Genomic DNA, 12,505 nt, shown 5'->3' with positions numbered 1-12,505 from the left:
GAGATGGGAGAGATATGGTAGGGTGGTGATATGGGGTTTGTGCATGGAACAAGGGGAATTGTGCCATGTATATGTATGTGATATAAAATATATAGATTGTCAAATGAGATGGATGAGACTTGTTCAGTACTCAGATGGATGACGTCGCTATTGTCCAGTGTGTAATTCCTGTGTAACTCTTTGCTTTTCTTGCTTCTGCGGAACAATCTAACATTCAAATTTTCCAGAGCTTGTCAACCTTATCCAACTGTGCCATGGCGTTGTGTAATCGGTGACATGTGAATACAACCCAGCCTGCTTCACTCATTCTTTGAATGGGGCTGCATTGTCATAGTGTTTAAATGTCAGAAGGCTGTGAAAACACAGTCCCCCCCATTGGATCCCAGGCAACAATGACCACTCTGAGAGTGAGTGTACACATCCCATATATAACACACTCATTGACCATGTCGATGTTGATCTATGGTTCCGATGACAGCTGAATAACGTCTGGTTTACAAAATAGTCTGGCGGTCTCGCTCTCATGAGACAAAGTCAAACAGTGAGTGATGGGTCTCTTAAACAGACCAAATCCCGGGATGGCCAGGGTCAAATATTTGCTCCCGTGTGATGTTATGAAATCACAGCTTGTATTGGCTGAATTAGCCACAATTTTCCCGCACATCCGTCCTCATTCAAACTACTGGTAGGCCCAACGAGAGTGGATGCACATGACCTTATGTCCTTCCTACATGGTACATATACAGGTCCTTAATAACCTGCATAATGAGCAATGTTATTGTTATACAACATTGCTTGTCATTGCTATTCTATTTTACCATCATGATTGATCGGTTGAAAATAAAAATAAAAATTAGAGAGGAATTTGAAAAGGCAGAGCAACAGTAGACCTTTAGGAGCCAGGTGTGATGACACCACATAGCTCACAGGTCTAAATAAAGCGAGAGAATTAACAGGTAGGGGAGATCCCTTCTCCAAACGCCCAGACTACTCAAACAAAACCATTACATCAACAACACTACGACATTGGAAACATCTAGAATGCCTAAAACATATTTAAACCAAAGCGTCTATCAATAACATGAGTGAACATACATTCTTAGCATTGGGAATCGAACTCCTAACTTTAAGCAGGGTCAACACCCCTATGTTCTCCCAGTGGACACAGACCCCAGGACCACTGCCCGGCCTTGTACGTACGTTTGTGCCCGGGGGTCCGCCGCTGGTGTAGACGGTGGTGTAGCCCTTATTGTGGGTGGTGGGCTTCAAGTTCCTCCCAGCCTTGATCTCCGCCAGCAGCTCCGAGTTGTCTCCCGTGGGGGACATCATGTTGAAGGATTTGTTGCCTGAGGACATCGCGAGAAGAAGAGGAGCAGCAGTCAGGCCGACGCGGTTCCAGAGAGAGAGACAGAGAGAGAGAGAGAGAGAAAGAGAGGGAGACAGAGAGAAAGAGAGCGAGAGAGAGAGAGAGAGGTGGGTAGATAGAGAAGGAGAGAGAAAAGGAAGAAAAAGCAGCAAGGGAGAGGTGCAGAAAGAGAGTTGTAAGGAGAGCGAGATACAGACAGAGGGAGAGAGAGTGAGAGAGAGAGAGAGAGAGAGAGAGAGAGAGAGAGAGAGAGAGAGAGAGAAGAGAGAGAGAGAGAGGAGTTGGGTGGCAGTTTAGTGCTAAATATTTCATTCCACAGTATTGGTAGGGTTGCATGTAATGCCAGCGCTTGAGGAGAGGCCATTTGCTATTGCGAGGGTGGGGGTGAAAGGAGTGGCGTGTTTTTCACTACAGCAACAGCAATAAACAAAAGGAAATTAAGATCATCAACATTGTCCGGACACTCAATCTTAGGATACTGGTACTATGCATGTTCTTACACTAAGCCTCTGGAACCAATTGACCCCCCCCCCCCCCCCTCTGAAACAGATAGACGGGTCCACCTTTCTCTCCCTGGGAGGCCACCCAAAGCGACCTGTCGGTGTCTCCCTGGTTACGCGCTGACTCTTTGACCCAACATTTGAGCCTAATTTATAATTGGACACTTGACACATGTCACGGGGTCCTGACTTACAGCAATTTGCCTGTCTGTAGCTAGCTAGCTAGCGAACGTAGCAAGGCGTTTCATTGTGCCTTTAGTAACACCGAAACAAGCCAACCCCCCCTGTCGCCTGCACACACAGCCAGGTCGATCACTTATTTTATCACGGGGGCATTAAGTCTTTTTTTTGTGGCTGTGAGAGAAGTATGAAAGCGAGGGTAAATCAAGTGTCAAGAAGTACGGTGTAAGCTTCAATTTGTCTAATTTCAATCTTAGAATCTTCAAATAAATCTTAAAGCTTAATTAGAATGGTACCAATGAGCCTGACCTATCTAAACACAAAATATTCAGGAAGAAAAATGCATTCACGTAAAAAAAAAAAATAGATGTCCATCCAAAAACACTGAGATGGAAGGACAAGCCTACAGCCCTAAGCATCCACCCACCCAGAACCAGTATGTGTCAGCTGGTAGTTAATGACCCTGGGCTGGTACTTGGCAGTCGTAGAAGCCTGGATGACCTCACAACCACCGGCCCTGATAGGGATGGCACGCAGTCTCTTTCACAACGGTAACGAGAGAACCGTCTCCATTAACCAACACAACCAACTGGAAATAACACTACAGGAGCCCTGGCACCCACTCTTATACTGACAGCACACAGCTTAATACGCATCTTAAAAAAGGACCTGTTTTAAACGTGGTCGACTAAATCGAAGACTTCCGAGGGAAGTTTATCGTACAGCGACACCATATATCAGATGCTCGAATACAGGACACCAGGGGAGTAAATCTTAGCTGTGATCTTATTTCAGTCATGAATGAAATTAGCATGCTGAACAAGGAGTGTGATTTAAATATCACATGACTGACAGATTATCCTCAGACCGCTTCAAACAATAGCAGCACAGTTTAAGATTACCATTCAAACCACCGCTAATCTTTATGTAACAAAAAACAGACAAACAAACGGCCACACACACTCATAAAAGTTAAACGGCTAGCCCCTCACCTGTTGAAGAGAGGTGCTCCTCATACCTTTTGGGGACCGATCACTTAGTCCTCATGCTCCCCTTTGCATCAATCAATCATCGCCTTGTCAGCGAGGGCCACTTAACAGCCTCCGCGGAAATAAATGTCTGCGCCGATGCCACCACAGTAATCTGCTTCGACCTAAAGCCGCCTCGCCACTCCTCTCTCTCTCTCTCTCTCCCTCTCTGACACGCTCTCTCTCGCTCTCTGTCTCTCTTTCAAACTCTTGCTCTCTCTCTCTCTCTCCCTCTGTCTCTCTACCCTGCCAGTATCCTAGTGGTGCTTAGAGAGGGAGAGAGGGACAGAGGGACAGAAGAGACTCATTAACAGTTGGGGGAAAATCTAAAGGAATCACCACTAACTGGTTGTGACACAGAGCCACTGGCAATCTGGGCAGGAATTAACACACACACACACACACACACACACACACACACACACACACACACACGCACACACACACACACACACACACACACACACACACACACACACGCACACACACCAACACTAATAGACAATGATCAGCCTCTCTCTCTCATTCTTTATCTGTCTCAAGTTACATGTAGTGTGTCTAAGCACAACTATAGAGAGCTTATGTCCCTCCTCTTCTACCATGAGACCTCATTTCTGAAGAAAAATGTACGTAGTAAATGCAGAGACGAAGACGAAGAAATGTTTTTATCCTGTTTGAATTGTGCCATGATTTACACAGAGTCTATATGTCTATATTGTCTATATTATATAGACTATATATAACATAAATAAGTTGGTCAAGAAAGTCGCAGTTTGCCTTAGAACTGTGGAGGTATAACACTGTGAATATACGTCATTAGAATGAAGTAACGTTTCTCTCTACAAGCTAGCCAGAGCTGCTGAAGCTTACGTAGAAGCGATGCATGTGTTTCTTACAGGGGTTGTTGTCACTGGAGCAATCAGTTTTGCTCAATGAAAGAGATGAAATGTTCCAAGGTGGCGGCCATGTTGGAGATGGCACATGTATCGTGTAAGTCGAGAGAAGTAGTTCACTGAACACTAAAGCTACAAACCTGACACGAGAGATGTAGTTTAATTTACTGTTTTGCGACGGACTGCAACTTTCTCGACTTGCAAAATTATCATTAAAAGGTGTAGTGTGTAAAATTTAGTGGCAATCTAGCGGAACAAAGTGAATCTAACATTCATAAGTAGGTTTTAATTAGGTTATAATCCCATGCAAAAAATATTTTTCGTTACCTAAGAAACATCTACATATGGAGCAGGTCCTCTTCCATGGAGGCCGCCATGTTTCAGCCCCATGTTTCTACAGCAGCCCAGCAAGGACAAACCGCTCAGAATACATTTTTTAAATTAATAAACTCATAATTGGTTTATTAATCTCTGATAGGCTATGACCTATATTTTACTAAAATCGAAAGACAAAGAATTATCAATTGTCTATCAAGGCATCTATTCACTTGACACATGGCTTCTGTTGCTGTGATGACATCATTCTGGGACAGTGCAATCTACCATAGCTTCTCCTACGTCGTTGCAAGGGGGGGTTGTGTTGCAGGGTGTAAATCCTACACACTCCACCTCGAATTGCAAAACATCATACATGGTACTATTCAAACAGGATCGAACAAGATCCAAAAACGATTAGTCTCTCCCGTTGACTGCTGTACATATTTATTTCTGAAATAAGGTCCCGAGTGGCACAGTGAAAACACTTGTATTCTTGCAATTCTCAGTCACCTTCCATCTATATCCATCTACCAGCTGTCAAACAAAGTAGGTTCAACAAATACCACACAAGAGAATACAATCTCAATAAAGATAAGGACTTCGTCTGCTCTGGACTGAGGTTTCTTCGTCCTACCTGCTCTCATATTCCCCTGCTGAACCGTCATCACAGGAAACATCAGGAAATGTCCAACATCGCTTTCTAACTCAATATCCTTTCACCTGCAGCTAGAACAGTGCCATAGTGCTTGCAGTCTTTCACATCAGGAAACTTTTGCATATGAATGTGTGACTGTGTGTGTGTGTGTGCTATCTTTTGTGCGGTGTTTGGGCTCTGGGTGTGTACTGTGTTGTTAAGAGATAGACTTGGGTGGAGTCCTGGCAATGTAGGGACACATTTGATGAATAGCCATCAAACCGCAAATAGTGTCCCAGCTAACAAACCCAGCTCTGTGTGAGGACGTCTGTTTGGCGACGTGCCGGTACCGGCTCTTTAGGGGGATGGAAACCTCACGGCACCACCTTCAATGAACCAACAGCCGTCCTGCTGTGATTGGACATGGACGCGTTGGGGCTGCAAACCCAGAACAGCATGTCCTTTTTTACGACCCCTTTTATTGCCCATCCGATAACGGTCAGTTGTTTCTGCTGCGTTAAAACGGGGAAATTAGGGGCCGCTGTCATCTTTCTGAAGTTGTGTGCTAAGAGTTTTATTGCTGCCATTCAAGTGGTGGGGGTAAATGTAACCGTTGTAAATGTAAAAACGCTAATGAGTTGGTAAGAGGCCACACAATTAAACATGGGGTGTGCGGGAAGAGGAGGGGGAGGGGGTTGGCGGGCACTGGCAATACCTCCCAGCAGTATTTGTTCCCTATGAAGAAGGAGACACAAGCGGCCCTTTTTCACAACGCACGTCATGTTGACATGACTTTCTATTACCAGGCTACAATACAAAACTATATGCAACATTTGGCGGGTTGTTGCGACTCAATACCAACGCGTCAAAGGTTAAGACACACCTTCAAGCCCTGTAGCCCTTTAGCCCTGTTGGAATGGAAACGCGCCGGGCCATACCGAGTCTAGCCAGGTCAGCACACGGTTGTGGGAAAGGGCCGTTGGGTGTGTCCCACACTGAGGAGGGGGGCACCCTGCAGCAAGAGACTACGGCCTAATGCGTTTCTGACCCCAGGAAGCGGTGTGTGTGGGAAAGATACTCACTCTTCATCTGCCTGAGCACCCCAGGCTCCGCCTCACGGGGGGAGAGCAGAAGACCCCCAGCTGGGGGGGGAAACACCAGCGAAGAAGAAGACGGCGAGGAAAGTGCCCGTGTGGAGGAAGAGGTGGAGGTGGAGGTGGAGGTGGAGGTGGAGTTGGAGGTGGAGGAAGGAGAAACGTGCAGGAACACAGATATCGAGAGGGCATTGAGGGAGACAAAGACAGGAGAAGAAGGTTGTGTTGAGGTGAAAGACAGGCTTGGAGGAGAGGTTTGACTTTTCTCCACATGGTGAAAAGAAAGTTTTGTAAAGCAGTTTTTTTTTTTTACTCAGCAGACCACAGAATGATGGAAAAGAGCCAGATGACAGTATGTGGGAGTGTTTGTGGATGATGGCTGGTTTAGACAGCCTCACCTGTTGAGTCTGATTGGACTCTAGGGCTGGGGGAGGCTTCACACCTGATTGAAATTGGTGATGGCTAGTTTAACCCGTGCTCATTGATTGCTCAATATGCAACATGTGTTCAGCACAATCAAAGTCCAATCAGCCTGACTCGGGCCAGGTGAGGCTGCTTAAACCAGCAATCATCAACACATACTCCTACACCAGGAACAGAGAGACGGCGTCAACCCAGATGACTGACCACAGGAACCAACTCTTTTAACAAACCCTCCCAAACCCTCCTAAACTTTCAGTTTTTTTTTTCTGTCTTTTTTTTTTGGCAGCTTTTGATGGAACCCCAAGCATGTTTTCTGTGTGAACAAAGTGGACCATGCTAGTCGCACGGCCCATGCCATGGCATGCATCTGAGTAGCACATCGCTAGCGTTAGCCCATGTCCGTCGACAGCCACCGGGAATGAAGGGGCACTTAGGGAAATAGCTGAACCCTAAACCAGTTCTCAGGGTAACGCTAGCCCGGCCGCCATCAATAGATAATCAGCTCCCTAGGATGGTGAGCCATCTCCTCTTCGCCCACTGAGATAACATCATCTTCATTCATAACACAGCACCAGGGCTTTCTAGCCTCACCCTCACACCACGGAGGCCTGGGGCTACCAGCGCTAGCTTACACTGGCCGGTGTGATTAATAGAAGACCCAGAGCGATAGTGAGGGACGTGGGCAGTGAGAGGGAGATATAGAGAGATAAAGAGAGACATGGAGAGAGAGAAAGACATAGAGTCATAGGGAAACATAGAGAGAGACATAAAGGGAGACATAGATAGACAGAGAGAGAGAGAGAGAGAGAGAGACATAGAAACACATAAAGAGACCTAGAGAGAGACATGGATAGACATAGACAGAGAGAGAGACATAGAGAGATAGACAAGGAGAAACATAGAGACATAGAGAGTGAGACATAAAGTGACGCATAGAGAGAGAAATAAAGAGAGACATAGAGAGAGTGATAGAAAGAGGACTAAAGTGACTCACTTCCTGTTGAGGAGGATCGTCTCGGGGCTCCTTCGACGTCACCTTTAGTTTGGGGCGACTTGGCGGCGGAGGGCGTATCCGGGGGCAACGGTGGCGGAGGGGGCGGAGTCGGCACGGCGTTGCTTGGCGGGGGAGGTGGCGGAGGAGGAGGAGGAGGTGGGGGAGGGACCACACCCTCTAATGTGCCATTCTCCGGAACGGGGGCGGGGCTCTGAGCAGGCTCCTCCAATAGAGCGGAGCCCTGAGTGGGAATGCGGAAATGGTGAGGAAGATCCAGAAGTCCTATTATGTTCCAGCAGAACCTCTGATCCAGCAGTCCTACCATGTTCCAGCAGAACCTCTGATCCAGCAGTCCTACCATGTTCCAGCAGAACCTCTGATCCAGCAGTCCTACCATGTTCCAGCAGAACCTCTGATCCAGCAGTCCTACCATGTTCCAGCAGAACCTCTGATCAAGCAGTCCTGCCATGTTCCAGCAGAACCTCTGATCGAGCCTTCTGTGTTCCATTACATAGCAGATTCCCACCTCCATTAAAACGATTGGTCGAAATAAATACGAAGTGAAATAAAGAAAAGCCCTGTTCCCCCAGATTTGAGCGATCACAGTTTAGATTATGAATCTAAAGTCTGCTTTGGGAGACTAGGAAGACCGCAGCAGTCTCCCACACTGACCGTTTGAAGGGTTAAGACCTCATCGAGACCTTAGGGGTTGATTTAGGTCGGGGCTGGTGCTGGGGGGAGTCTTTAAGCGTTGCTCACAATGCAAGGTCTGTCCATCAGATCTTAAGGGTCCTCTTCCAGATAAGGAAGTTCATACTTCTACTTTGTTAAAACAGAACAAATTTTTGTTTGGATATAAAATTGGATGGTAACGTTTTCCTCATCGCTCAGAGAATGAAAACGGTTTTGCTTCTCCATCATAGGAGAGTAATAAAGTAATGTTCATTGCAATTACCAGAGGTTCGAGCAAACGACACTCTGGTCTGTTGTAAGAAAATAAAGTGATCCGAGACACTTTTTCCTATTATTTGGATTGTTTTGAAATATATGTAGTTATATTATTCTAGCGCCCTTCTAATTTGATTAAATTGGGTTTTCCTACATGTACAATTTATGCTCAATAGTCACTAATGTGGGCCTGAAGTTGTACTGATACTGTTGACATGTATCTGGTTAATTTGGGGAAGTTTGTGTTAAATATAAAAAACGTCCTATGTTTTAAAGAGCCCTTGAACCCCTCAGTTTATTTTTATGGGTTTGGATTTGTTAAGGCAGGTGTCAATCATTTTATCTGTCATTGGGTATTAACCTGTCGGATTGTCGGAGGGGCGGGGTATAACAAAAAAGTCCGGGAATGGGAGAAAAAAGAAGCTGGGAGAAGATGCTGAAGAGACTATGTTATGTCGGAGAAAGCTTAAAGTTAACTTGAAGAACAGTTATACTATTTACCGTTTGCAACCGGGCGTTTGCGCGAGTTTTTGTTTATTTTGTTAAAAGTGTAAACGAGCGTGCTTTAGAAGTGCGGCTTTTTGCTAAGGGGCTGACGTAGGACGGGACTGTTTTGCTAGCGGTTAGCATAACCAACTGCGTGTACGGGAGAGGCCAGGACAAGGACGGACTTTGCCACGTGCTGCTGCCGAGGAGTTGGTGTTGGACCGAGCATCGAGACGGTTTCCTGATCGTGTTGCTGTTTCTTGGAAGAGGTTGTTTTTCAAGGAGTTTACCGTGTCTTTTTGTCCTGATCCGGGTGTTGTGAGTATAGACTTTTCTTTTGAAGAGGATTTCTGTATGAGCTCCAACAAGCGCGCCAACACTGGTACCAGTAACTGAACCTTTCAAAAACCCCGGGGTATTAGTATTTAGGGTTATAAGTTGTTTTTCATGTGTTCATGAGTCAATCTAAAAGAACGGGAAAAGTTATATTGAGTTATATTGTTTAGAAATAAAGTGGTGTAATATTGCTTTCAAATCTTGTCTTTCCAATGTTTTTTTTCATGTTGATTGTATTGTTTCATCTTGAATAAGGGCTATAGTTACAGTTGAAATACACTGCATAGGAAATTAATGCTCAATACCAGTATAGTTACATTAATAAACTAACCAGGCCTCTTGGCATCTTAGCCAGAGTCATCCTTAAATTGTGTTTAGTGTACACCATCCAGAAAATATATTTCGTAGCTCTCACCATTTCACAACCTATGCAGTAACTTTTATATGTTAAAGGGACATTCTATAAATAATTTATTCAAAACAGAATTGAGTGAGAGGGCTACATTATATTTTACATTATTAAATATTATATTTTAATAGGGCTGGGCGATATGGACCAAAACTCATATCTCGATATTTTTTGTTCGAATGGCGATATACGATATTATAACGATATTTTGAATAAAACGGGTAAAGTGTGTTGTTTTAACTCCACGCCACAAGTATTCACCATCAACCATTTATTTAGGTTTAGTTGTTTTTTTTTGCTTAACGAAGCACAGCTGTGCTTTAACACAGATGTGTAAGGGATAATTTATAGAACGTCGGTCATTATCGGGAAAATAAGCCCAGACAGGGCGACCAGGACACCGACGTGCAGTGGAGTTGTCTTGCTTCGCCCTGAAGGGGCTTATTTTCGATAATGACCAGCGACGTTCTATACATTATCCCGCTTATTACACGGATACTTGCCTAAACGAAAAATAACTTCATGGTGTGTCTTTTTACAATTCATTTGTAACCAGCATTCGTAGTGTTGATCAGCAGAGAAATAGTCCGCCAAAGTTGTGAGTCGCTTAGAAACCAAAGACGCCGGGGCTGACAAGTTACCGGACTACTTGCGGAGTGATACCAAAGACGTCATTAGAGGCAAAAGATCCTTTGTTTTCCTTGACAGAGGTCAATTATACTCATGATTATACTTAGCAATGGTGAATTATCAAATATAAATTCACCGCCGGAAGTTGTGAAGGGCCCATGCAAGTGAACGGAGCGTTCCACGGCATTGAGAAGAGCCGTGTAATAAAAAGCAAACCCGCACAGGGGAGACGTTCCCTCCAGGGCCGATGCTATCGGGGGCAACACCCTTCACTTTGACTGGCAGTGGGTCTGCCAATAGGTCGGAATATGGTTGGAATGAAGCGGCCACCGATTCTTGACAGGCTGGGTACTTTATTCTTACACACAACCGGCCTTGTTCATTACTTCGCTAAACTGACACGCTCGCTCTCCTCGCTCGTACACTGACTCGCTGACAACACACAAACACACACGTACACTGCCAGTGATATGCGTGCGATACTTTCTCGTGCTCACGAGGTACTTTCTCGTGAGCACGAGAAACATTAAAAACATTTTTTTTACCCCATGTCCCTTTACGGGTTCCGTACTCTCTACCACCATGTGTTTATTCAAAGTTAGTTGTGATGCGTAACGTGGGTGGGAGAACACTGTGTACATGTAAGGGGCGGGATTGAGCAGCTGAACATGGCTTGTATGCTCAGAGAGCAGCGGTCGGCCTTATAAAATAGCGCTCGCAAAGCAACATCAAAATAATATATAATATACCGGTATGGCGATATTGTCTCAACTACATATCTCTTTCAAAAATATACCGGTATAAATTTTACTACCGGTATATCGCCCAGCCCGATATTTTATTTATATTTCTATATTTTATATTTATAATTATTTCAAAAATAAATGTGTGAAATAACATATCAAATATATGCAAGACATCAGCGATAACATTTAAAGTGAGATATTTTTAAAAAACATGAAATTTAAAAAACGCAAAGACAAAAACCCTGTGAGATAAACCCTTGGGTCTACAACTCCCGGACATTCCTGTGGAGCCCGGGAACGACTCGGCTCACAGGACACTGCTGAGCCGGGGGCACAGCTGCCTGCGCTGATACAATAAAGACCCCATTAGACGCAACCCCTCTCCCCTTTCCTCCCTCTATGATCATCTTGTATAGTCGTGTCCAGCCCTTCACATCACCCCCCAACAACGGCAGCTAATACGCCTTTAATCTGGGTCTCTGGGGGGGGGGGGGGCTTACAGGATGCGGCCATCTGTCCCTGCAAGTGATAGTGCTTTAAACTACTCTGCCCTACACCCCCCACGGCCCGCCCCTTGTGCACGCGTCCTGCACGCGCCAATAAAACAGCTGCTCTTCAACTAATGGGCCGTGACCTGACAACCAGACCCCGCCCCATCCAGCCGCCGCCGCCCACACCCTCAGCCTTTCTTTTCATCTCCAGACGCGTGCCGGCCATTGTGGTTCCCGCCGCCGTTGTGGAACCCTCTGGGGGATTGAGGAGGGAGGGGAGGGGAGGGAGGGGTGGAGTGGGGGTCCCAGGAGGGCCAGAGCCGGCACGTGCCGGAGCAGCACGCGTCGCCGCTTAGCCGCAGCCATCTGCTGGGGGAGCCTCGAAGACAGGGGGAGGGAGGGGGAGGGAGGGGGAGGGGCCTCCCGCTGGGGTCCTAATTGGCTCAGTGCAGATTATTGCTCCCAGAGCGGCCCCCTCTCCCCTCCCCCCCAACCATGACACCCGGGGGAGGAAGGGAAAACACAGAAGACATGCCCCCCCCAGGGACCGCCGGGCGAGAGTGTGTGTGTGTGTGTGTGTGTGTGTGTGTGTGTGTGTGTGTGTGTGTGTGTGTGTGTGTGTGTGTGTGTGTGTGTGTGTGTGTGTGTGTTTGTGTGGAGATATGTGTCAACCGTCTCAAGATCAACTGGGAAGGATTTGATCATTTTTAACCAAGGAGTTGCAGTTTCAGGACAGATGTTTAAACAACCTATGTGAAAACGGTTACGAGTTCTATGGGATTTTCTTTCTATATTTTTTTTCTGAAATGATGCATATTGTTTCACTTCCCACGCGTTATCAGAACATTATTTTGATTGATTAGCGTCCACAGAGCCCGCCTGAAACCGCTTTCCTTGGCGGTGCCCTGAGTTGACACAGCGGGTGGGGCCATGCGAGGGAAATTAGGGTGTAGTTTGCATCAGGACAACAGCAAACAACACACCCGTCAGAGAAGAGTCGGCCATGTATCTTCCAGAGAGCAGCTTAAT

The 12,505-nt window shown here is 46.0% G+C and overlaps 1 protein-coding gene across 1 annotated transcript in view; it reads right to left on the bottom strand.

The window, feature by feature from the left end:
- The window catches only part of espn (espin), a 49,522-nt gene that overhangs the window by 11,453 nt on the left and 25,564 nt on the right, over positions 1–12,505 (bottom strand). Inside the window, exons 9-10 of the mRNA XM_079741711.1 lie at positions 7,431–7,671; positions 1,201–1,346 (exon numbers count right to left, since the gene is read on the bottom strand). Coding sequence (XP_079597837.1) covers positions 1,201–1,346; positions 7,431–7,671 — 387 coding nt within the window. The remainder of the gene's footprint in view (positions 1–1,200; positions 1,347–7,430; positions 7,672–12,505) is intronic.

Source organism: Pollachius pollachius, assembly GCF_949987615.1.
Source record: "Pollachius pollachius genome assembly, chromosome: 8".
NCBI lineage: Eukaryota > Metazoa > Chordata > Actinopteri > Gadiformes > Gadidae > Pollachius > Pollachius pollachius.
Note: the sequence above shows the minus strand (reverse complement) of the source record. Positions and strands in the feature narration are given on the sequence as shown.